The sequence below is a fragment of the Rhinatrema bivittatum genome, chromosome 4 (assembly GCF_901001135.1).
Source record: "Rhinatrema bivittatum chromosome 4, aRhiBiv1.1, whole genome shotgun sequence".
Taxonomy (NCBI): domain Eukaryota; kingdom Metazoa; phylum Chordata; class Amphibia; order Gymnophiona; family Rhinatrematidae; genus Rhinatrema; species Rhinatrema bivittatum.
In genome coordinates this window covers 1,065,987-1,093,084 of record NC_042618.1, presented here as the reverse complement: position 1 = coordinate 1,093,084, position 27,098 = coordinate 1,065,987, and the positions used below count along the sequence as shown (strand labels likewise).

Sequence of the window (27,098 nt, the reverse complement as noted above, 5' to 3'; positions counted from 1 at the left end):
ACCATCAATCAAATCCCTCTAGAATACCAACTATGAAACCCATTCCTTGCAGCATATCATCCATCTAACCCAACTCCTCCGGTATACCATCAATCAAATCCCTCTAGAATACCAACTATGAAACCCATTCCTTGCAGCATATCATTCATCAAACCCAACCCCTCCGGTATACCATCAATCAAATCCCTCTAGAATACCAACTATGAAACCCATTCCTTGCAGCATATCATCCATCTAACCCAACCACTCCTTTATACCATTCATCAAATCCCTCTAGTATGCCAATTATAAAACCCATTGCTTGCAACATATCATCTATCAAAACCAAAACCTTCAGTATACCATCCATCAAACATCCTCTTCTAGAATACCAAGTATGAAATCATCCCCTGCAGCATATCATCCATCAAACCCATTTCCTTTAGAATACTGTCCATCAAACCCATCCCCTCCAACATATAATCCATGAAACCCCTCAACTCTAAAACACCGTTTCGCAAACCCATTCCCTGTAGGACACAGACCATCAAACTCATCCCTTCCAGAATACCATCCATCAAACTCATCATTTCCAGCATACAGTAGGACTCTTTTTTAGCAGCATATCATCCATGAAACGCCTTTCCTCCAATATATCATCCACCAGAACCATTCCTTCCAGAATACAAATCATCAAACCCATCCCCCAGAATACCATCCATCAAACCCACCCCTTTCAAAATATCATCTATCAAATTCATCATTTCCAGCATAACATTCATCAAACCCACCCTTTTTAGATCACATCCATCAAACCCCTCCACTTCAGAATATCATCCATCAAATGCATTCTGTCCAATCCATCTCATTTAAAACAACATCCACCAAATCCATCTCTTCCAGCATGCCATTCACCCACCTTCAGGTATACAGTCCTTCAAATCCTTCCATTCCAGCATACTTGTCAGATCCACCCATTCATCAAATCCAACCAACTGCAGCATGTTGCCCATCAAGTGCATGCACTCCAGTGCCCATCTGGAAATCCTGTATCTACTGAAAATGTGTCTTCTTTTAAACGCAATCATCCTTCCCACTGCTCCTCCCACCTAGCATGCAAGCAGCACATACTCTTTCTACTGCCCCCCAAAGCTTCTCCCCACTCCGGTATGTGGTCAAGACTTACCACATCTTTAGTGTCTAAATCCGATGGGCTGGACTCTGAAGGCGATTTTTCCTTCTCACTCTGCTCCCCGTAGAAGAGAGATGTAAGACTGTTTTCCGACAGTGGGCATGGGGTCAGGGAGAAAGAGGAATGGAGACAGAGGGAAAGAGAGCAGATCAAAGTAGGAGAGAAGAGGAAAAGATTGAGGAGAAGTTGGTGTGAGATGGAAAGGAGAAACAATGAAATGGAAATTCAGCCTAATTCGGCTTCACAGAAACAATACAATGCACCTGAAAATCCAGTAAAGCTGGGTTGCTCTAGGATTTGGGATGAAGCAAAAAGAGACCATTTGTTAATTCGAGAGTGCCAAGGACAACATTCTCTGTTATTTTATTGTAAGAATCATTTGTTTCCGTCACAGGTTAGAAATATATAGATTATTTTTCTCTTAGACAATCAAGATTGTTAGAATGAGAATCAAGAGGCAAGACTTATTTTAGCGTAAAAGGAAGAGCAGATGATTACCCCAACCAAGCTCACCTAAAACCTACAGCACTTTCTGGGCACTTCAGATTCAATCAACGCTCCCCATGAGTAAATTCCAGCCAGAACCCCAAAATCTGTGAGCATTGACACAGGTGAAAGTATCGCATGCTCCATATCCCTTTCTAATAAATGGGAGAATGAAGAGGCCTCGGGAGAACCATGTGGTTGTGAAAGGGAAGGGGCACATAGCTATGCAATCAAAGTTAAAATAGCTTCCATTTTCAAAGACACAGGTCTATAGAAATTTAGACATTTGTTACAATCCGGACAAGAAAGTCAACAAATGCATGCATAATCTGAAAACGTGGCTATTTTTGGCAGCCTTTGGCCCACAGCCAAAACCTTAAATTATCTCAGTCTAGGTCACCACAACACAGCCCTTAAATGTACTGTACAATTTGCACTCCTACATCCAGTACTATTGTTGTAAATGTATTTGCTTGAATGTCACTTATTGATGTACTGAGCCCCTATTGTAAAGCTAAACTCTTCTATCTCAGGTTTTGAAATGTTTTGCTGGAGAAGCACGAGATAAATAAATGATAATAAACATGATGATTATGATAGGTTACATCAATTTTCAAAGAGAACTTATGCACAGATGTTTAATTTTAAAATTATCCATGGCAAACAGAGGTGTGCTGGATCAATCTTATATCAATCTGCAGACAAAGATGCCCTAATAGAAAGTTCATTGGAGAAATTACTTACCTGATAATTTCGTTTTCCTTGGTGTAGACAGATGGATTCAGGACCAGTGGGTATAGTGTACTCCTGCCAGCAGCTGGAGACGGAGCAAGTTGACGTCACAGTATATATAGCCCTGCTGTGACCCCAGCCTGCCAGTATTCTCTTCAAAAGCAACTGTGGACAGACTAACACAAAACTTGATTAAAAACAGTCAACCCATAATTGTATTCAACCAACAATAAACACTGAACTCAAGTAAAAACATAGGTACCCCAAGCTAGGGACTAGAGGAACACTTACCAGTAATCCCATGGGATCCGTATCCCCACAGAAGGATCATGAACAATCAAGCAGCAGCCGAGGGCGGGAAGCTGAGTCCATGTGTCTACACCAAAGAAAATGAAATTATCAGGTAAGTAATTTCTCCATTTCCTAGTGTGTAGACAGATGGACTCAGGACCAGTGGGAACAGCTGCTCGCGGTCCAGCCAACACTGCACGTGCAAAGGCTGCATCCTCATGGGCCTGCACATCCAGATGATAAAACTGGGAAAAAGTATGTAAGGAGAGCCACGTCGCAGCACAGCATATCTTGATCAGAGACAACAAACAACAGACGCCCATGACACTGTCTTAGCCCTAGAGGAATGAGTCTTAACCTGAGCAGGCAATGGCTTCTCAGCATCCACATATGCGGCCATGATCACCTCCTTAATCCAGTGAGCTATGGTAGCCTGCAAAGCAGGTTCACCCTGCTTCTTTACACTATGAAGGACAAACAGGTGATCTGACTTTCGAAAAGATTCAGAAACCTCCAGATATTGCACAACAAGCTTCTTGACATCCAAGGAACGCAAAAGGCGAAACTCCTCCATGTCCCTGACTTTATCCAGAGATGGCAAAGAAATTGACTGATTCAGATGAAACTCTGAGTCCACCTTAGGCAAGAATGACAAAACAGTACACAGCTGCAACACTCCTGGAGTTGCAGACAATGTCTGCAACTCCAAAACGTGTCGTGCAGAACATATAGCCATCAGGAACACTGTCTCCAGGGTCAACAATCATAAGGAAAGGCTGCGCAGCAGTCAAAACGTAGGGCCCACTAAAATTCTAGCACCAAGTTAAGACTCCACATCAGAACCGGCAATCACAAGGAAGGCCGAAAGTGCTTTACCTATTTCAAGAAACAGGCCACATCAGGATGGGACGACAAGGACAGACCATTCACCGTGCCCCTGAAACATGGAAGAGCCACTACTTGAACCTTGAAGGAATTAAGAGCCAACCCTTTATTCAAGTCCTCCTGTAAAAAATCAAAAAGAAGCGGGATCTTAACTGAACGAGGAAGAACACTGCACTCCTCGCACCAAGCCTCAAACACTCTCCAAACCCGCACATACGTCAGAGAAGTGGAGAACTTTTGAGTGCGGAATAAGGTGGCAATCACTGCAGAAGAATAAACATGTTTCAACAGCCAAGCTCTCTCAAGGGCCAAACCATAAGACAGCATTGAGCTGGATCCTTGTGAAGAACTGGCCCCTGCTGCAACAGATCCATGTGCAGCGGAAGATGAAGAGGAGTTTCTTTCAGAAGCCTCCGCAAATCCGCATAACATGGACACCTGGGCCAATCTGGAGCCACCAAGAGTACTAGCCCCTTGTGGACTTCGATCCTGCGAATGATCCTGCCCACCAAGGGCCATGGAGGAAAGTCATAAAGCAGCTCATCTTCTGGCCAGGACTGAATGAGGGCATTGATGCACAGGGACCACGGTTCTCTCCTGCGACTGAAGAAGCGAGGCACCTTTGCATTGCGAGAAGTAGCCAGTAGGTCAAGGGACGGGATGCCCCAGTGATCCATTATCAGCTGAAATGCCTCAGCGGACAACCCCCACTCTCCTGGGTCTAGACTCTCACTGCTAAGAAAGTCCGCTCGTACACTGTCCTTTCCTGCGATATGGGAGTACAAAATCATCTGTAGATATACTTCCACTCATTCCTTAAGGGGGTCTATTTCCTGCAACGCTTGCTGGCTCTTGGTGCTTCCCTGGCAATTGATATAGGCCACCGTTGTGTTGTCTGACATCATGTGGACCGCTTGACCCTGTAGTCAGTGGCTGAACTGCAAGCATGCCAACCTGACTGCCCGAGCTTCCAGGTGATTGATGTTCCAGAGGGACTCTTCGACCGTCCAATGGCCCTGTGCTGCCATTTCCTGACAGTGAGCTTCCCAACCCAGGAGACTTGCATCTGTCGTGAGAACCAACCAGGTTGGGGTGGACAAGAACACACCCTTTCTCAGATGAGCCTCCTGCAATCATCACTGAAGGCAAGAACAGATGTCCATCAGCAAATGGAGGTGAACCGAATAGTCCTGAGACTGTGGGTTCCAACAAGATAGCAATGAGCACTGAAGAGGACGCATATGTGCCCTTGCCCACAGCACCACTTCCTGGGTTGCTGCCATCAAACAAAGCAACTGAAGATAGCTCCACACCGTCGGGCGTATCACGTTCATCAACTGACGCACTAGAGACATCAATTTCTGGATCCATGCGTCCGGCAGAAAAACCTTGCCCAATCTCATATTGAACTGAACACCCAAATACTCCAACAACTGAGAAGGCTGGAGACTGGTCTTGGCCAGGTTTACCACCCAACCAAGCTCTCGCAGCACGGACATCACTTTGTTGGTCACCAAGCCGCTCTCTTCCAATGACTTGGCTTGAATCAGCCAGTCGTCCAGGTATGGGTGCACCAGGATTCAATCTTTTGCAATGCCGCTGCCACGCCTACCATAACCTTGGAAAATGTTCTGGTAGCAGTGGCCAGACAAAAGGGCTGTGCCTGAAACTGATAATGGAGATCCAGCACCATAAAGTGCAGAAAACGTTAGTGCTTCAACCGGATGGGAATATGAAGGTAGGCCTCAGAAAGATCCAGAGATGCCAGGAATGCACACAATTGCATGGCCATTATCACAGAATTCAAGGCTTCCATTCAAAAATGAGTTACCCGCAGATGACGGTTGACACCCTTGTGATCCAGGATGGGGCAAAAGGAACCTTCCTTCTTGGGCACAACAAAATATACGGAATAACACCCGATATTTTCCTGAGATGCAGGTACGGGAATCACAGCCCTCAGCCTGAGGAGCCATAGAAGCGTAGACTTCATTGCCTGCTTCTGCGAGGAGTGGCAAGGAGTGGCAAAGTTCCTCCCTCAACTGAGGGAGGAACCTTTAGGTATCACTGCAGGAGAGCGGGTCGTTTTAAATAACCTAAAGACGAACCAAAACAGGGGCCAATCACAGGCAGAAAAACCAAAAAGTTCATACTGATGTCAGCCGGAAAGTGATGTCACAGACAACCAGTGGAAGAGTGAGGCTAAAAGGGTCACAAAAAGACAGATCCCTCAAGCTCTTTGCTCATCCTGCGGGGAGATAGAGATCCAAGTTCAAAACTCCAGCATTGCTCATGTAAGATCAGCTGGGTTGAAAAATTACCCCCATGGGGAGATGGATATAACATGTCAATGACAAAAAAACTTAAATCTGAGCTCAAATGCTGTTTCTCCAACAAGTGGTGCCTCACTCTTCGACTGGTGCAAACAAGAGCAAAGCTCGAAAACATCCATCAAGAGGCATGGACAGGTAATAACCTGAAGCAGACCAGCAGAACTGCAGTCAGAATGGTGGCTAAGCGGATACTGTCTACCACTGAGAGGATGTGTGAAAGCAGTCAGTGATTCTGCGAGGAGGCCCGCAGTGCAGTAGCCACACAGAACATGGCCGCAGTCAAAGAACCCGGACGAATGTCTCTATGGAGATCTGAACTAGTGAGCATATCACAGAGATTTTTGCCTCTATGGAGAGCAAACCGTGGTTGTTCCATAAAGATTGAGTGTGGGGCTAAGACTGATCAGTGCCGTCTGATACTGGCACAATCGTCGCTAATCCTACTAGAGTAGGGTAACGCACGTCATCCTGTCGGAGACAAGGGTTGAAGAAGGTAAAAATAATAAGTCATGGTTCACATAAAGTGCACACATATGCCTTTCTGATGATCAGTGCTGGATGTCACCTAACCAAAAACCATGCTTTCATCATCTGGGACTCTAATCGTGATGCACAAAGTCTCCTCAACCAGAGGAATTGGCCAATAGGTATGCTGTCCCTGAGGGCGTGGGGGTGGACACTCTCATAATAACACAGCAAAGTGTTCCTGTCAATTGACTTTCAGGAAATGGAAGAGCTAAGTGAACCATCCACACTAACTATTGTATGAAGAAATATCTGGGAAAGATGGAAGCAGTAAGGAAAATGTAGATTGGGCTCAAGTGGGTTGAAAACAATCCATGAAAACAAAAAAACTGAACATCTGTTCCTGTCCAGAGTAGAAAAATGTCATCAATGAAGCGGAGCCAAACCAGTACCGAATGATGAAAGATACGGTTAGAAATCCATTTGACTTTGAGTTGGGAAGCATACAAACAAGTAATGAAGGGGGCCCCCGTGGCCGAAACTTTAATTTGTGGTTTTCCCACCTGCGATTGGCCCGTTTTGGGTCGTCTTTAGGCAGTCTCAGTGCACAGCTATCATGCCCATTTGAAAGGCACGCTGGTTTGCGATGTCTTTGTCGTCTTGACGTTTCGCCTGCTATTTGATCTGCTCTGATTTTGTATCTCTGTTATCTGTGAGATCTGTGTGGTTTATCCTGTCCCTCCTGATACAGCCTTCTGAGAAACACGGCCCGTGACGGGGGACCGATTCTGTCCCTTAAAATGGACTGTAATCGCTCTTTAAGTGTTCATAACTGCCAGCACAGCTATTGAATAATAATAAGTGAACTTTCTGTTAACGCATCTTTTGTCTGCAGATTGGTATAAGATTGATCCAGCGCACCTCTCTCTGCCCTGGACCTTGCTTTGCTCGGCTATTATTTCTCCACTTATTCTTTGGTTTGTCACTTTTAAAATTATCGCACCAAAACTACCCGCATACAATTACGCCCATTAATTTGTGCGCAGGAAATTTTCAGATTGCCTTCCACCAGTCTAGTACCAGGCTCTTTTCATCGATAGATTTAGGGATTGTTTGGGATTTTGTTTTGTTTTTGAAGTCCATTTCCAAAAATCTTGATTTGTGAGACGTAACATTTTGCAAAACAATGATTAATACTGAAAACTCTGCTGCCGGGGGAATCCTGTGATTCCACAGGATTCCCCCGGGAAGGCTTGGGCTGGGGACAGAATGAGAGTTGGGTTTCATTGCAAAAGCTCCGGGGGAGCCCCTGAGCCTGGCACTTAATGGAAGAGGGGGCACAAGGCTGAAAGACTTCTGACTCCCAAATCTGTTCTGGGGGGCCGCAGCCACTCCTGCAGTGAATAAGCCCGGGGCTGCCCGACTGGCCCCCGCTCTCGCTGCTGCTACTGCTGGACTCTCTCAGCACTGCAGGAAGGACGAGAGAGAGAAAGAGCACGAGGGCAGGGGTAAAGAAGGGAGGAGAGAGGGGGCTGCTGGGCAGGGGTGGCTAGGGAGGGGGAATGCCTGCTGCTCAGGCAGGGGGTCGGTACGGCTGCAAGGGGACGATCTAGGGCAAATGGTAGGGGGGAGGGAGGGAGGGCGCAGAGAGAAGGAAGGAGGGGAGGGAAGAGAAAGAGGGGGATGCTGAGTAGCAGGGAGGGAGGAGAGAGGGGGGGGGGGTAATTCTGTATATCTGCCCCGGGCTGTTTCTGGCTGTGGACGTGTCCCTAAGGAAATGATTCTACTGGAGTGAAACTGGTTTTACCGGTTGCAGGTTGGGGGTTGCCTTTGTGGTTCTCAGTAAATATTCATTAACAATGTTTGTATAAGTCAGAAACCTGTTCTATTGCCCTGTCCCACCTCTATCTATGCAACACCTAACTCCTGTCTTAAGGGGTCATTTACTGAGCATTTTTCCCACAGACCCAGACCGGGAGAAAAGCTTTCAGGAAATCAGGCCCTCAGTGTGCGTCTGTCTGTCCGAAGCAACAAGACAGGACGTACTTACAACCTGCTATTGTTTTACTAAGCTCGGAGGCTGCCTCTGTGTTTCTCTAAGAACAGGAGATTGGTCCGAAGAAGCAAACTGGCAAGGCCATCTCTAATGCCCCAGACACTGGTTTTCTGTAAGCGGGTAATCAGCCACACCAGCGGCTGCACTGGAGCTGAGGAAATGACACTGTTTGTCAGCACTAATTTACCTGGAAGAGCAGGGGAGAATGACACCAACAAGTGACAAACAAGCCAGACCTGCACCCTACTGAGAGCCGACCCGTTCTGCTGTGACAGCACCACACTACACATGGGAGAAGATACTGGGGCCATGCCCAAAGTGATGAAGGCTTTTGATTGCTTGCTGCTGCCCCATGATTCCCAGGGAGAATGAAGTGCCAGCTGAGCCCAATCCTTACACTCCCCCACATAACAGAACAGCCCTCCAGCAGCCTGCACGGGCAGAGAAGCTTCTGGGTAAATCTCCATTCTGTGCTCCCCGCCACACAGTGCGAGAGAGAGGACAGCAGTGAATGAGAATGTACAACACAGAGCCTCCTAGATTCAGAGGTTAAAGCCGCCCCTTAGGGTAAAGTCACAATTCCCCATACTCAAGCAATGCAGGAGAAGGGATCCCCAACTCCCAGGGAATGTACTGTGCTCAGGGCAAAAAACCAGAAGGAACAGTGCGAGCGTACGGGTGTGTGAGGAATGTGCGAGTGCAGATGTATGAGGAACGTGCGAGCGTATATGAGTGTGAGGAACGTGCAAGCATACATGAGTGTGAGGAAGGTGCAAGCGCAGATGAATGTGAGAACGTGTGAGCACACATGTGGGAGGAATGTGCGAGCGCTGATGAGTGTGAAGAACGTGTGAGCATACATGAGTGTGAGTTACGTGCGAGCACAGATAAGTGTGAGGAATGTGCGAGGGTATGTGAGTGTGAGGAACATGCGAGCGCAGATGAGTGTGAGGAATGTGCAAGCATACATGAGTGTGAGGAAGGTGCAAGCGCAGATGAATGTGAGAATTTGTGAGCACACGTGGGAGGAAAGTGAGAGCGCTGATGAGTGTGAGGAATGTGTGAGCATACATGAGTGTGAGGAACGTGCGAGGGTACATGATGTGAGGAGCGTGCGAGTGTACGTGTGTGTGAGGAATGTGCGAGCGCAGATGTATGAGGAACGTGCGAGCGTATATGAGTGTGAGGAACGTGCAAGCATACATGAGTGTGAGGAATGTGCAAGCATACATGAGTGTGAGGAAGGTGCAAGCGCAGATGAATGTGAGAACGTGTGAGCACACATGTGGGAGGAATGGGCGAGCGCAGATGTATGAGGAATGTGCGAGCATATATGAGTGTGAGGAACGTGCAAGCATACATGAGTGTGAGGAAGGTGCAAGCGCAGATGAATGTGAGAACGTGTGAGCGCACATGTGGGAGGAATGTGCGAGCGCAGATGAGTGTGAGGAATGTGCAAGCATACATGAGTGTGAGGAAGGTGCAAGCGCAGATGAATGTGAGAATTTGTGAGCACACGTGGGAGGAAAGTGAGAGCGCTGATGAGTGTGAGGAACGTGTGAGCATACATGAGTGTGAGGAACATGCGAGGGTACATGATGTGAGGAGCGTGCGAGTGTACGTGTGTGGGAGGAATGGGCGAGCGCAGATGTATGAGGAATGTGCGAGCATATATGAGTGTGAGGAACGTGCAAGCATACATGAGTGTGAGGAAGGTGCAAGCGCAGATGAATGTGAGAACGTGTGAGCGCACATGTGGGAGGAATGTGCGAGCGCAGATGAGTGTGAGGAATGTGCAAGCATACATGAGTGTGAGGAAGGTGCAAGCGCAGATGAATGTGAGAATTTGTGAGCACACGTGGGAGGAAAGTGAGAGCGCTGATGAGTGTGAGGAACGTGTGAGCATACATGAGTGTGAGGAACATGCGAGGGTACATGATGTGAGGAGCGTGCGAGTGTACGTGTGTGGGAGGAATGGGCGAGCGCAGATGTATGAGGAATGTGCGAGCATATATGAGTGTGAGGAACGTGCAAGCATACATGAGTGTGAGGAAGGTGCAAGCGCAGATGAATGTGAGAACGTGTGAGCGCACATGTGGGAGGAATGTGCGAGCGCTGATGAGTGTGAGGAACGTGTAGGCATACATGAGTGTGAGTTATGTGCGAGCACAGATAAGTGTGAGGAATGTGCGAGGGTACATGAGTGTGAGGAACATGCGAGTGCAGATGAGTGTGAGGAACGTGCAAGCATACATGAGTGTGAGGAAGGTGCAAGCGCAGATGAATGTGAGAATGTGTGAGCACACGTGGGAGGAAAGTGAGAGCGCTGATGAGTGTGAGGAACATGTGAGCATACATGAGTGTGAGTTACATGCGAGCACAGATGAGTGTGAGGAACGTGCGAGGGTACATGTATGTGAGGAACGTGCGAGGGTACATGAGTGTGAGGAACATGCGAGCGCAGATGAGTGTGAGGAAGGTGCAAGTGCAGATGAGTGTGAGAACGTGTGAGCACACATGTGGGAGGAATGTGCGAGTGCAGATGAGTGTGAGGAATGTGCGAGGGTACATGAGCGTGAGGACGTGTGAGCACACACGTGGGAGGAATGTGCGAGTACAGATGAGTGTGAGGAACATGTGAGCATACATGAGAGTGAGGAACATACGAGTGCAGATGAGTGTGAGGAACGTGCGAGGGTACATGAGTGTGAGGAACATGCGAGCGCAGATGAGTGTGAGGAAGGTGCAAGTGCAGATGAGTGTGAGAACGTGTGAGCACACACGTGGGAGGAATGTGCAAGTGCACATGAGTGTGAGGAATGTGCGAGGGTACATGAGCGTGAGGACGTGTGAGCGTACATGAGTGAGTGCAGGTCAGTCTTCACTGAAGAAAAGTCCGCTCCCCAGCACCTCTCATGGATTACATGCTTACCAGGACCTTGCTCGATAACAGAGTCTATCCTAGAGGGAAGCAATGGGCGAGGACTTAGACCTGACCCCTAACACAACAGAAAGCCAGGAAAGAGTTTTGTTTGAAGGAAAGGCCCATGGCTTACTGTCCCCTCTCCATGTGTGGATAACTAACAGAGACTTTCCCCTCTCCCTGGGCCAGGAACAGGAAGCATTCCCACAGCACCTGTATACCCGTGTCCAGCCACCACACCACATCTAGCAGACACTATTACCCATAGGAGCTCCAGCGACGGTGATGCACCCAGCTGCTCAGGGAAAAAAGGGACAAGCATTAAATGCATTCCCAGACTTGAATCTTAGAATCACAGCCACTCCAGGTGCAGCTTCTGCCCCTTTATCCCCAGCCATTCTGGGATATCCTTTCCTTAAACAGGAAAACCTCCAGATTCACAGCCACTTGGGAGAATTACAAACCCCAAAGTCTGCAGCCAGGATGCAACTCAGCAGACACAACCCCCGGGGCTCCATCCAGCCATATCCCCTCATACCAGCCAACACTCTCACTCTCTTTATTACTTAATAACTTTCTAGCACTAAATGGCAACATAGCAATTCCGATATTTATCTTAATTGAATCTACTGAACTCTGGTGAATGATATCTGATTAAAATACAGAGAAAAGACGCATGCTATTTACCCACAGAAAGGTACAGCATGAGCAGCAGCACTGCAAGCTTCCCTCACACACACACACACACACACACACACACACACACATAGCCCCACCACAGGACAGGTACAGGAGGGTCAGCGGCAGTGCCAGCTCCCCTCACACACACTGCCCCACCACAGGACAGGTACAGGAGGGTCAGCAGCAGTGCCAGCTCCCCTCACACACACTGCCCCACCACAGGACAGGTACAGCACAGGCAGGGACAGTGCCAGCTCCCCTCACACACACTGCCCCACCACAGGACAGGTACAGCACAGGCAGGGACAGTGCAAGCTCCCCTCACACACACTGCCCACCACAGGACAGGTACAGCACAGGCAGGGACAGTGCCAGCTCCCCTCACACACACACTGCCCCACCACAGGACAGGTACAGGAGGGTCAGCAGCAGTGCCAGCTCCCCTCACACACACTGCCCCACCACAGGACAGGGACAGCACAGGCAGGGACAGTGCCAGCTCCCCTCACACACACTGCCCCACCACAGGACAGGTACAGCACAGGCAGGGACAGTGCCAGCTCCCCTCACACACACTGCCCCACCACAGGACAGGGACAGCACAGGCAGGGACAGTGCCAGCTCCCCTCACACACACTGCCCCACCACAGGACAGGTACAGGAGGGTCAGCGGCAGTGCCAGCTCCCCTCACACACACTGCCCCACCACAGGACAGGTACAGGAGGGTCAGCAGCAGTGCCAGCTCCCCTCACACACACTGCCCACCACAGGACAGGTACAGGAGGGTCAGCAGCAGTGCCAGCTCCCCTCACACACACTGCCCACCACAGGACAGGTACAGCACAGGCAGGGACAGTGCCAGCTCCCCTCACACACACTGCCCCACCACAGGACAGGTACAGCACAGGCAGGAACAGTGCCAGCTCCCCTCACACACACTGCCCCACCACAGGACAGGTACAGGAGGGTCAGCAGCAGTGCCAGCTCCTCTCACACACACTGCCCCACCACAGGACAGGTACAGGAGGGTCAGCAGCAGTGCCAGCTCCCCTCACACACACTGCCCACCACAGGACAGGTACAGGAGGGTCAGCAGCAGTGCCAGCTCCCCTCACACACACTGCCCACCACAGGACAGGTACAGCACAGGCAGGGACAGTGCCAGCTCCCCTCACACACACTGCCCCACCACAGGACAGGTACAGCACAGGCAGGAACAGTGCCAGCTCCCCTCATACACACTGCCCCACCACAGGACAGGTACAGGAGGGTCAGCGGCAGTGCCAGCTCCTCTCACACACACTGCCCCACCACAGGACAGGTACAGGAGGGTCAGCAGCAGTGCCAGCTCCCCTCACACACACTGCCCCACCACAAGACAGGTACAGGAGGGTCAGCAGCAGTGCCAGCTCCCCTCACACACACTGCCCCACCACAGGACAGGTACAGGAGGGTCAGCAGCAGTGCCAGCTCCCCTCACACACACTGCCCCACCACAGGACAGGTACAGGAGGGTCAGCACCAGTGCCAGCTCCCCTCACACACACTGCCCCACCACAGGACAGGTACAGGAGGGTCAGCAGCAGTGCAAGCTCCCCTCACACACACTGCCCACCACAGGACAGGTACAGCACAGGCAGGGACAGTGCCAGCTCCCCTCACACACACTGCCCCACCACAGGACAGGGACAGCACAGGCAGGGACAGTGCCAGCTCCCCTCACACACACTGCCCACCACAGGACAGGTACAGCACAGGCAGGGACAGTGCCAGCTCCCCTCACACACACTGCCCACCACAGGACAGGTACAGCACAGGCAGGGACAGTGCCAGCTCCCCTCACACACACTGCCCCACCACAGGACAGGTACAGGAGGGTCAGCAGCAGTGCCAGCTCCTCTCACACACACTGCCCCACCACAGGACAGGGACAGCACAGGCAGGGACAGTGCCAGCTCCCCTCACACACACTGCCCCACCACAGGACAGGTACAGGAGGGTCAGCAGCAGTGCCAGCTCCTCTCACACACACTGCCCCACCACAGGACAGGGACAGCACAGGCAGGGACAGTGCCAGCTCCCCTCACACACACTGCCCACCACAGGACAGGTACAGCACAGGCAGGGACAGTGCCAGCTCCCCTCTCACACACTGCCCCACCACAGGACAGGTACAGGAGGGTCAGCAGCAGTGCCAGCTCCCCTCACACACACTGCCCCACCACAGGACAGGGACAGCACAGGCAGGGACAGTGCCAGCTCCCCTCACACACACTGCCCCACCACAGGACAGGTACAGGAGGGTCAGCAGCAGTGCCAGCTCCTCTCACACACACTGCCCCACCACAGGACAGGGACAGCACAGGCAGGGACAGTGCCAGCTCCCCTCACACACACTGCCCCACCACAGGACAGGTACAGGAGGGTCAGCAGCAGTGCCAGCTCCCCTCACACACACTGCCCCACCACAGGACAGGTACAGGAGGGTCAGCGGCAGTGCCAGCTCCCCTCACACACACTGCCCCACCACAGGACAGGTACAGGAGGGTCAGCAGCAGTGCCAGCTCCCCTCACACACACTGCCCCACCACAGGACAGGTACAGCACAGGCAGGGACAGTGCCAGCTCCCCTCACACACACTGCCCCACCACAGGACAGGTACAGCACAGGCAGGGACAGTGCCAGCTCCCCTCACACACACTGCCCCACCACAGGACAGGTACAGCACAGGCAGGGACAGTGCCAGCTCCCCTCACACACACTGCCCCACAGGTACAGTATAGGTAGATCTAGACAGATATTCAGCTGCACTTTAAGCTGAGTAAGTGCAGACAAATATTGTGTAAAGATAACCAGGTTAATTTACCTGATTATTTTACTTGTTCTGTGTATTTTTTAATATTAATCCCCTGCTTTGTCTAGAGCCCCCGACCTGCCTAAAGATGCGTCATCACTGCAGTGAGAAATGCTCTTCCCTGGACACCAGTCACGAGGAGGGAAGCAGAGAGGAGAGGCCGCTACGCAGAATGATAAATGTCTTCCAGTGGCGAGGTGGGGCAGGAGTGTGACGGCGACGCAGGCTTACCTATCGTTATCCATGAGCAGTGCCAGGCGCCCATAGTCCCAGGCAGCTTTCCGCAGGCAGGAGAACGCCAAGAGCAGGAGCTGCAGCCGGGAGAGACAGCAAAGCGTTAATGCCCAGCAGACCCAGCTTCCCATGGGCCCCTCCCTCTGCCCGTCCCCTTCTCACCAGCCAGAGCAGGAAGTTGATGGCCAGCACGGTGGGGACCCCTCCGAAGGGCAGGCCCTGCAGCACACTGCTCCGCGCGTGGGCCCTGTAGCACTGCTCCTCTGTGCTGTTTGCAGGAGCAGTCAGGAAGTTCAGGGGGGCTCGGCCTGGGGACCCCTCGCTGAGGTTGAAGCTGGCCATGGCTCTGGCGGTGCCAGAGGTCACAGGGGTCTTTGTCCTGCAACAGAGAAAGAGGACACAGGGTCACCATGGTCAGGGGCCGAGTCAGTGATCTGGAGGCACTGATCCAAAGTTTGAAGGATGATCAGAAGCAGCGCATAAACCGATTCTGAGCGTGTGGGGGTCAGTTTCTAAAGCCACGGAAGCGGGTCCTCCAGCCCCGGGCTTCTCCAGCACATGCAGTGTTAGCCGGGTCCCTGGCACTGCCTTCCTGAACAGGTTCAGGCGACAGCACTTTTAAAAAGACATAAAAAATGCGCCTGTTTACCAAATAAGATGGCGCGACTGCACTGCCGGGGAGCTCTGCTGCAGGCTCTGTTCATTTTCTTTAATGGACTTGGGTTTCAGGTTTGTTCCGCTGCTTCTATCTCAGTAATGGGCCTTTTATTTTTTTTGTACTCTGCCCTCAAATTTGCTATGATGGGCGCGGATAATACATCTTTTTAGTTAAAAAATAAATAAATATGAGGCATCCCGGGTCACGCTGAGGTCAAGAGAGGGCAGGAGTCCAAGCGCACTGATTTTCAAACGTGCGCACGCAATTCTGCCCCCCCCGTTCGGCTGCCTGCGGGTGCTTTCAGCGGGGAAATGATGCCAGAGGTTTGGCACAGTGTCTGTGGCCTAAAGGTGCTGGCGTGCATGGCAGACAACGCGGGCAGTGCAAGACCACCCCCCAGAAGAAGGAACTTTAGGAAACGCCTTCTCCAAGGAACAGATCTGCATGTGCATGAGGTCAGTACGACTTTTTGGAGATGCAAGGTCCCTGTCGATGTGGGGTAAGGAGAGTGCAGCTCACTCGGGGAGTGGCAGTGCCCCCCACTCAGTAACAGCCCTGCCTCGTTTACACGGGCTCGGCTCCACGGGAAACAAGGGGGGGGGGGGGGAAGGCAGCAAGCAGACCCCTCCAGGAGAAAAAGCCTTGTTCAGGGTCCAGAAACCCCCCTGCAGCCTCTTGGGAAGCCGAGCGGGAGGCGTTACAAAGCACCACCTCCCAATCCGGAGGGCAAAGGTGCAAATCATTTTACTGGACAGCTGTGCAGTTACCCGGGCACAACGGGGGCTCGCATGGAGAGTTTCCCCCTTGAAAAGCCCTGGCAGGCCCTGCTCAGGGTTCACAAACGGTCCCCACGTTACTCGACCTCGGTGCCGATGGAGCTGCCATGGCAGCGAACCCCTCAGCGCAGGGCAGCGCAGCGTCCCCTACACTGCAGGACTCCCACGCAGGGCACACTGCAACGCTGGCATTCGCTCCGCTCACCCCTTTCCAGACAGGCCGCCGCGCCAAGTGACCCCAAACAGGTGCGAGCCCGTCAAATGCCCGCAATACCTGCGCGTTTTAGAAAGTACCCGCAATTCTACCACGCAACCCGCGCGCGCCCTCAGAGGCTCTCGTGCAGTGCATGGGGACCTCATACATGAGTGGACTGGATGCGGGCCCTTTACCCATCTGTTTTATATAAATACAGGCGTAGATTTTACACACGCAAGCTGGCCAATTTTAAAACAGGCGCGCATCGAGGAAATTACCACCACCAGCTGTCCCAGTCCTTCTCCAGGTCAGAGGCCCTCCTGGTTTTTCAGCCTTAACCCTTCCCCCCACGCAGGTCCGCCCAGACCTCCCGCCTGTCAGGACCACACAATCAACTCGTTTAATGTCACTTACACCAGATAATTAGCAGGTGAAAACTTGCATAGCTTGGAAAATAGGAAGTAATGTGCATAAGTACGAGCCCCGTCTCTTTTTTAGATGAGTACACGTGTGTGCGCTTGTGAACATACGCACGCAATTCTCACTCTTGTAAAATGCAGAATACCCGAGTAGAGGCCACTTATGCATGTACATGCTAAACTTTATGTCTGTAATGTTTGGAAAATGTGAGCCATTGAAGGTTGGCAGAACTGTTATTCATCCGTGCAGTTACCCCCAAGCTTTATGCTAAGGGCGGTAATATTAACAATAAAAACCAAGCAACTGTCCAACCCATGACAAAATTACTGCTGGCAACATTTTTACTGGGTGAGGAGCCTTCCTGATAATTCAGACAGCGCTGCTGCTTGAATGGGCTTCACTTCCGGACTTGGCCGTAGACCCAGTCCTGCGCTTTATCCCTAAAGTCCGTGTATCAGTAACCCGGACCGTAAAGGTCAGGACCCAGTGCTGGCTGTCGTCTGAATCCAATTCCTCTTTCACCTCCATCCTTGAAGAAGAGAGCGAGGTTGCAATTGTGTCAAAATCATGAAAGCTAATTGGTTAAGAGCAGTAATCGCCACTCCATGCTGGTTACCCCCAGGCACCCTTTCCTTCGTTTCCAACTCTGGGGATCCGCAGTGCTTATCCCAAGCCTTCATACATTCTGTCCTCACCACCTCTTCTAAAAGGGCCTTCCATTTTCAAACCTGCCCCTTCCGAGTGGGGGAGAATAACCCCTGGTGGGCAATGCAGGAATGAAAAGTCTATGGTAACTCCTACAGGCTCCAAATTCTTTAATTCAAGCACTGTCAAATATGAGTCCCACTGAGTCAGATATCACCACAATATACCCATTGACAAAAATTACTATTTGGTTTACAACAGTAAATATCTGGCAATATTAATCAACAGGAAAATCAAACAGTAGGAGGGAATTCCGCTTTAAGAGCATGAAAAGGTGAAAAAGGTACAGCCCTTGCATCAGACCAGCAGACGAACTGGGTGTTAGGGAGCAGCTGTAGAGAATGGTGCAAGAGTGCTGGGGTGGGAGTGGTTGTAGGGAATGGTGTGGGAGTGCTGGGTGTGAGAGTGGCTGTAGGGAATGGTGCGAGAGTGCTGGGGTGGGAGTGGCTGTAGGGAATGGTGCAAGAGTCTAACGATCTGAAGTCGGCGAAACAATGTGCCAAGGCGATAGCTAAAGCCAGAAGAATGCTGGGCTGCATAGAAAGAGGAATAACCAATAAGAAAAAGGAGGTGGTGATGCCCTTGTACAGGTCCTTGGTGAGGCCTCACCTGGAGTACTGCGCTCAGTGCTGGAGACCGTATCTCCAAAGGGACAGAGACAGGATGGAGGCGGTCCAGAGAAGGGCGACCAAAATGGTGGAGGGTCTTCATAAAATGACTTATGAGGAGAGGTTGAAGAACCTAAATATGTATACCCTGGAGGAGAGGAGGAGCCTGGGTGATATGATACAGACTTTCAGATACTTGAAAGGTTTTAATGATCCATGGTCAACAACAAATCTTTTACAAAGGAAAAAAATCAGCAGAACCAGGGGTCATGATTTGAAGCTCCAGGGAGGAAGACTCAGAACCAATGTCAGGAAGTATTTCTTCACGGAGAGGGTGGTGGATGCCTGGAATGCCCTTCCAGAGGAAGTGGTGAAGACCAGAACTGTGAAGGATTTCAAAGGGATATGGGATAAACACTGTGGATCCATAAAGGCTAAAGGATGAGAATGAAGAGTAGAGCCATGGGGGTGGCTTGCTGGAATGTTAACTATTACCTGGTGATTAATACCCTTACTCAAAAAATCCCTTGCACGGTTAATGCATCCCCAACAATGCTCTCTGCTTCAACGGCAAAGGGAAATGTGGAAAAGAGGATTTGCATTCAGATAACAACCAAAAAGGACTGAACTTCACAATCTGGGTAAACAAATAAGCGTGAGGGTAGCTTGCTTATTACGGCGGTTACTACCCTAAACCTATTAAGCCTGATATATCACTTTGAATACATATACAGTGCTGCTCTCTGCTTCTACGGCAGGGGGTAATGTGGAAAACAGGATTTACATTCAGGCAACAACCAACAAGGACTGAACTTCACAATCTGGATAAACAAATAATCGTGGGGGTAGCTGCTTATTACGGTGGTTACTTCCCTAAACCAATTAAGCCTGATACATCACTTTGAAAGCATATACAGCGTTGCTATCTGCTTCAACGGTAGGGGGAAGTGAGGAAAACAGGATTTACATTCAGACATCATCTAACAAGGCATTGATCTGTGCAGTCTGGGTAACCAAGCATCAGGGTAACTTGCTTGATGCGGCGGTTACTACCCTTAAACATAAGCCTTATGCTCACCTTTGATGCAACTCCAACATTACTCTCTGCATCAATGGCAGGGGATGGCAGGAAATTTGAATCAAACAGTTACCAACAAGAGCCCTGAAGTTGGTGGTTGGTGAAACAGATAAATATGGGAAAATAAGTGTGGAAGCTTGCTGGGCAGACTAGATGGGTCAATTGGTCTTTTTCTGCCGTCATTTCTATGTTTCTATGAGAGTGCTGGGGTGGGAGTGACTGTAGGGAATGGTGCAGGAGTGCTAGGGTGGGAGTGACTGTAGGGAATGGTGCTGGAGCATCTGCTGCAGGGTAGTCACCAGGATTGTGGGCTTTGACTGAGCATAGTGTAGTTTCATTGTAAATAATGCATGTGAAAAGTTTGTCCTACCTGGCAGGAGACTTTTTTGCAGTCAGTGCCTGAGCTTGGGCAGCTTCTCAGCTTATCTGCTTCATTGTGCGAAAGGTCTCCAGACAGGGGCAGTCAGACCCCCTTCCTCAGCTCTAAAAACAAAAGGAAGATGAAGTCATTTCTGAACCTGTTTAGTGCTCTGGGAGCAGACTCTCTCACACCCCCTGACAGAGCACATGTAACAGGTCTGCCTGTGAGCTGTGCACCCATCTCTCTCACACCCCCTGACAGAGCACACATATCATGTCTGCCTGTGAGCTGAGCGCCCGTCTCTCTCACACCCCCTGACAGAGCACATGTGTCTGCCTGTGAGCTGAGCGCCCGTCTCTCTCACACCCCCTGACATAGCACACGTAACAGGTCTGCCTGTGAGCTGAGCACTGGTCTCTCTCATACCCCCTGTCAGAGCACATGTAACATGTCTGCCTGTGAGCTGAGCGCCCGTCTCTCTCACACCCCGACAGAGCACATGTAACATGTCTGCCTGTGAGCTGAGCGCCCATCTCTCTCACACCCCCTGACAGAGCACATGTAACATGTCTGCCTGTGAGCTGAGCACTGGTCTCTCTCATACCCCCTGACAGAACACATGTAACATGTCTGCCTGTGAGCTGAGCACTGGTCTCTCTCATACCCCCTGTCAGAGCACATGTAACATGTCTGCCTGTGAGCTGAGCGCCCGTCTCTCTCACACCCCCTGACAGAACACATGTAACAGGTCTGCCTGTGAGCTGAGTGCCCGTCTCTCTCACACCCCGACAGAGCACATGTAACATGTCTGCCTGTGAGCTGAGCGCCCATCTCTCTCACACCCCCTGACAGAGCACATGTAACATGTCTGCCTGTGAGCTGAGCACTGGTCTCTCTCATACCCCCTGACAGAACACATGTAACATGTCTGCCTGTGAGCTGAGCACTGGTCTCTCTCATACCCCCTGACAGAACACATGTAACATGTCTGCCTGTGAGCTGAGCATTGGTCTCTCTCATACCCCCTGTCAGAGCACATGTAACATGTCTGCCTGTGAGCTGAGCGCCCGTCTCTCTCACACCCCCTGACAGAACACATGTAACAGGGTCTGCCTGTGAGCTGAGCGCCCATCTCTCTCACACCCCGACAGAGCACATGTAACTTGTCTGCCTGTGAGCTGAGTGCCCGTCTCTCTCACACCCCGACAGAGCACATGTAACATGTGTGCCTGTGAGCTGAGCGCCCATCTCTCTCACACCCCGACAGAGCACATGTAACATGTCTGCCTGTGAGCTGAGCGCCCATCTCTCTCACACCCCCTGACAGAGCACATGTAACATGTCTGCCTGTGAGCTGAGCACTGGTCTCTCTCATGCCCCCTGACAGAGCACATGTAACAGGTCTGCCTGTGAGCTGAGCGCCCGTCTCTCTCACACCCCCTGACAGAGCACATGTAACATGTCTGCCTGTGAGCTGAGCACTGGTCTCTCTCATACCCCCTGACAGAGCACATGTAACAGGTCTGCCTGTGAGCTGAGCACTGGTCTCTCTCACACCCCCTGACAGAGCACATGTAACATGTCTGCCTGTGAGCTGAGCGCCCGTCTCTCTCACACCCCGACAGAGCACATGTAACATGTCTGCCTGTGAGCTGAGCACCCATCTCTCTCACACCCCCTGACAGAGCACAAGTAACATGTCTGCCTGTGAGCTGAGCACTGGTCTCTCTCATACCCCCCTGACAGAGCACATGTAACATGTCTGCCTGTGAGCTGAGCGCCCGTCTCTCTCACACCCCGACAGAGCACATGTAACATGTCTGCCTGTGAGCTGAGCGCCCATCTCTCTCACACCCCCTGACAGAGCACATGTAACATGTCTGCCTGTGAGCTGAGCACTGGTCTCTCTCACACCCCCTGACAGAGCACACGTATCATGTCTGCCTGTGAGCTGAGCGCCCATCTCTCTCACACCCCCTGACAGAGCACATGTAACATGTCTGCCTGTGAGCTGAGCACTGGTCTCTCTCACACCCCCTGACAGAGCACATGTAACAGGTCTGCCTGTGAGCTGAGCGCCCGTCTCTCTCACACCCCCTGACAGAGCACATGTAACAGGTCTGCCTGTGAGCTGAGCGCCTGTCTCTCTCACACCCCCTGACAGAGCACATGTAACAGGTCTGCCTGTGAGCTGAGCGCCTGTCTCTCTCACACCCCCTGACAGAGCACATGTAACAGGTCTGCCTGTGAGCTGAGTGCCCGTCTCTCTCTCTCTCTCTCTCTGTGCTCACAATCCAAAATGGTGAAATAGATGGTGCAGTGGACTAGGAAGACAGGCAAGGTTAATATTCTCCCGGCAGGAAGGGGAAACTCAAGAAACACCTGTTTTCCCATCTGTGACCCCCCTCTCACTTCTTCCCACTTTTCTTCAATACTGATAGCAGCCACTGTCAAACGCACACCTTGGGATAATGTAAGGTCTCTTTTGTATCTGAGGTTTCCCGCAGTCAGAGATAAGACAAATATTTAAAAGTGAATGATTTGAGTAGGGTACCAGGGCAGCACCATGTAAAACAGTAACATCATCTTCACTTCTCCTGATCCCCCAGCTCTCCCCTTCCTCTCACTGCAGGGCCCTTTAGTCACATCATGACAGTCGCTCAGCAGCGCATGGTTCGGAGAGATGTATCTTCAAAGGATACTAATGATGCATTAGAATTAGGGCATCCCGACAGTGAGGTTCCAATAATTAGAAAAATAGTCCAAGTGCCTGTAACTAAAAACTCACCTGAGCTAAAAAACTCTAACTTATCCCTATCAATTAAAAAGCAGAATAAAAATACAAACAATAAACAAACTTTGAAATGTTTGTATGCTAATGCCAGAAGTCTAAGAAGTAAGATGGGAGAATTAGAATGTATAGCAGTGAATGATGACATAGACTTAATTGGCATCTCAGAGACATGGTGGAAAGAGGATAACCAATGGGACAGTGCTATACCGGGGTACAAATTATATCGCAATGACAGAGAGGAGCAGTCGGGAGGAGGTGTGGCGCTTTATGTCCGGGATGGCATAGAGTCCAACAGGATAAACATCCTGCATGAGTCTAAATACAAAATTGAATCTTTATGGGTAGAAATCCCTTGTGTATCAGGGAAGACTACAGTGATAGGGGTATACTACCATCTACCTGGTCAAGATGGTGAGATGGACAGTGAAATGCTAAGAGAAATTAGGGAAGCTAACCAAATTGGTAGTGCGGTAATAATGGGAGACTTCAATTACCACAGTACACTGGTGCAGGATAAATATTTAATCACCATCAATTTCTATGGTATACTTGACTTGAATTTTCAGAACATCGAGGATATATATAATTCAAACAGGCAACTCCATGAATTCCAAATAATTCTTTAACTTGGTCCCCCTTTTTTGACACGGTCCCGTGTTTCGCTAGGCTGCGTCGGGGGGGGGGAACCAGGGGTACATTCAAATCTAAAGTATAAAAGCAAATAAAAGTCAACTCAATGAAATGGTGAGAAAGGCTACATAGTAACATCCATTAAGCAAATGTACATACCTCTGAAATGATACCCAGAGCGCGCAGGCTCTCGCAGGTGTCAGCCATTTAAACACAGGAAAAGGCGCGAACGTGACAGCTCTCGCGAGAGCTGTCAAAAGCCAGCAAATCTCAATGGATCCATCCCTAATAAAACAGGTGCCACTCAATTTCTCTGTTAAGGCCCTGGGGAGCAACTGTGTTAAGCGTAAAGATCCACCTCTGCTCCCTCCGACCCAGAACCTCGGGGAAGTCCCCACCCCGAAGGGGGGGACGTACCACCTCGATAACTGAAAAGGAGAGATCAGAGACGGTGTGACCACATTCAATCCAGTGCGAAACCAAAGGCTCATCTACTCTATGAAGGCGAATATTTGAACAATGTTCAATCATGCGGGTCTTCAGCATTCACGTGGTTTTGCCTACATAGAGTAGAGAGCAAGGACATTTTACAATGTACACTACACCCTTTGTAAGGCAGTCTGATGTGGAGCGGAGTTTAAAAACTCGCCCCGTGCTGGGATGTGTAAACTCAGAGGACGATGTCGTATGACTGCACATAGTGCAGTGGCCGCATGGACCGTGTATTCCAAAGTTGTCAGGAATGTCATCTGAGGGGGATGTATGGACCAGCCGGTCCCGCAAGTTTTTACCACGTCTAAAGGTAAAACGTAACGAACTGTCTAACAATTCAGTCAAAGCCAAAGCTGCCCAATGTCTCCTGATCATCGTGGAAATGGCTCTCCCCTTAATGGAAAATGGTAAGATACAGTTGTTAGTGTCATCTTCTAAGTGAGTGGACTGTAAAAACAGCCATTCCCGGTTTGAGTACAGCGCCCTTTTGAAAGCTCTTTTAACCACTCTATGCGGGTAGCCGTGCTCTATAAATCGATCACTCATCAAGCGCGCTTGTACTAAAAATTCTGAACGGGTAGAACACAATCGGCGTAAGCGTAAAAATTGTCTAGAGGGAATGTTATCCCGCAAAGCACGGGGATGGCAGCTCTGATACTGTAACAAAGTGTTACGGTCTGTGTCTTTGCGATATAGGGTGGTGTCAAAACCATCTACCCCAGTTGTAATGGTGATATCAAGAAACGCTATTGTCCGTGGATGGATGCAAAAGTTGAATTGAATATGTGAACTGACTGAGTTAAGCCAATCCAAGAAACAATAGAACTGAATATCCGTACCAGTCCAGATAAGCAGTACATCGTCAATATAACGACGCCATGCGTAAATGAACTGAGACCATTCGGAAGGGTAAACATGCTGACACTCAAAGTGGTCCATAAACAAACAGGCCAAACTTCAATTACCCCAATACTGACTGGGTAAATGTATCATCGGGACACGCTAGAGCAGGGGTGGGCAATTCCGGTCCTCGAGGGCTGCAAACCAGTCAGGTTTTCAGGATATCCTTAATGAATATTCATGAGAGAGACCTGCATACACACTGCCTCAGTTGTATGCAAATCTATTTCATGCATATTCATTAGGGGTATCCTGAAAACCCGACTGGACAGCCCTCGAGGACCGGACTTGCCCACCCCTGCGCTAGAGAGAGAACTTTCCTGGATGGAATAAATGATAGCTTTATGGAGCAATTGGTTCAGGAACCGACGAGAGAGGGAGCAATTTTAGATCTAATTCTCAGTGGAGCACAGGACTTGGTGAGAGAGGTAACGGTGGTGGGGCCGCTTGGCAATAGTGATCATAATATGATCAAATTTGATTTAATGACTGGAAGGGGGAAAGTAAGCAAATCCACGGCTCTCGTGCTAAACTTTCAAAAGGGAAACGTTTAAGTTTATTAACATTTCTATACCGTTACATCAGACAAGCCTTCACAATGGTTTACATTTACAATTAGGAAATACAATAATTATAAAATAGAAAACTTTGATAAAATGAGAAAAATTGTTAGGAAAAAACTGAAAGGAGCAGCTACAAAGGTAAAAAGTGTGCAAGAAGCGTGGTCATTGTTAAAAAATACCATCCTAGAAGCACAGTCCAGATGTATTCCACACATTAAGAAAGGTGGAAAGAAGGCAAAACGATTACCAGCATGGTTAAAAGGGGAGGTGAAAGAAGCTATTTTAGCCAAAAGATCTTCATTCAAAAATTGGAAGAAGGATCCAACAGAAGAAAATAGGATAATGCATAAACGTTGGCAAGTTAAATGTAAGACATTGATGGAGAAGGTACAGACAGATGGAGAAGGTACAGAGAAGGGCTACCAAAATGATAAGGGGAATGGAACAACTCCCCTATGAGGAAAGACTAAAGAGGTTAGGACTTTTCAGCTTGGAGAAGAGACGGCTGAGGGGGGATATGATAGAGGTGTTTAAAATCATGAGAGGTCTAGAACGGGTAGATGTGAATCGGTTATTTACTCTTTCGGATAGTAGAAAGACTAGGGGGCACTCCATGAAGTTAGCATGTGGCACATTTAAAACTAATCGGAGAAAGTTCTTTTTTACTCAACGCACAATTAAACTCTGGAATTTGTTGCCAGAGGATGTGGTTTGTGCAGTTAGTATAGCTGTGTTTAAAAAAGGATTGGATAAGTTCTTGGAGGAGAAGTCCATTACCTGCTATTAAGTTCACTTAGAGAATAGCCACTGCCATTAGCAATGGTTACATGGAATAGACTTAGTTTTTGGGTACTTGCCAGGTTCTTATGGCCTGGATTGGCCACTGTTGGAAACAGGATGCTGGGCTTGATGGACCCTTGGTCTGACCCAGTATGGCATTTTCTTATGTTCTTATAAAACAGGCTAAGAGAGAATTTGCACAGAAGTTGGAAGTAGAGGCAAAAACTCACAGTAAAAACGTTTTTAAATATATCTGAAGCAGAAATCCTGTGAGGGAGTCAGTAGGACCGTTAGATAATTGAGGGGTTAAAGGGGCACTTAGAGAAGATAAGGCCATCGCGGAAAGATTAAATGATTTCTTTGCTTCGGTGTTTACTGAAGAGGATGTTGGGGAGGTACCCGTACTGGAGAAAGTTTTCATGGGTAATGATTCAGATGGACTGAATCAAATCACGGTGAACCTAGAAGATGTGGTAGACCTGATTGACAAACTGACGCGTAGTAAATCACCTGGACCGGATGGTATACACCCCAGAGTTCTTAAGGAACTAAAAAATGAAATTTCAGAACTATTAGTAAAAATTTGTAACCTATCATTAAAATCATCCATTGTACCTGAAGACTGGAGGATAGCTAATGTAACCCCAATATTTAAAAAGGGCTCCAGGGGCGATCCGGGAAACTACAGACCGGTTAGCCTGACTTCAGTGCCAGGAAAAATAGTGGAAAGTGTTCTAAACATCAAAATCACAGAACATATAGAAAGACATGGTTTAATGGAACAAAGTCAGCATGGCTTTACCCAAGGCAAGTCTTGCCTCACAAATCTGCTTCACTTTTTTGAAGGAGTTAATAAACATGTGGATAAAGGTGAACCGGTAGATATAGTATACTTGGATTTTCAGAAGGCATTTGACAAAGTTCCTCATGAGAGGCTTCTAGGAAAAGTAAAAAGTCATGGGATAGGTGGTGATGTCCTTTCATGGATTACAAACTGGCTAAAAGGCAGGAAACAGAGAGTAGG

At 49.5% G+C, this 27,098-nt stretch overlaps 1 protein-coding gene across 1 annotated transcript in view; it reads right to left on the bottom strand.

The window, feature by feature from the left end:
- The window catches only part of TMEM63C (transmembrane protein 63C), a 210,289-nt gene that overhangs the window by 134,005 nt on the left and 49,186 nt on the right, over nucleotides 1-27,098 (bottom strand). Inside the window, 5 exon segments of the mRNA XM_029597634.1 lie at nucleotides 1,166-1,253; nucleotides 11,605-11,637; nucleotides 15,111-15,190; nucleotides 15,276-15,492; nucleotides 19,925-20,037. Coding sequence (XP_029453494.1) covers nucleotides 1,166-1,253; nucleotides 11,605-11,637; nucleotides 15,111-15,190; nucleotides 15,276-15,455 — 381 coding nt within the window. The 5' untranslated portion in view covers nucleotides 15,456-15,492; nucleotides 19,925-20,037.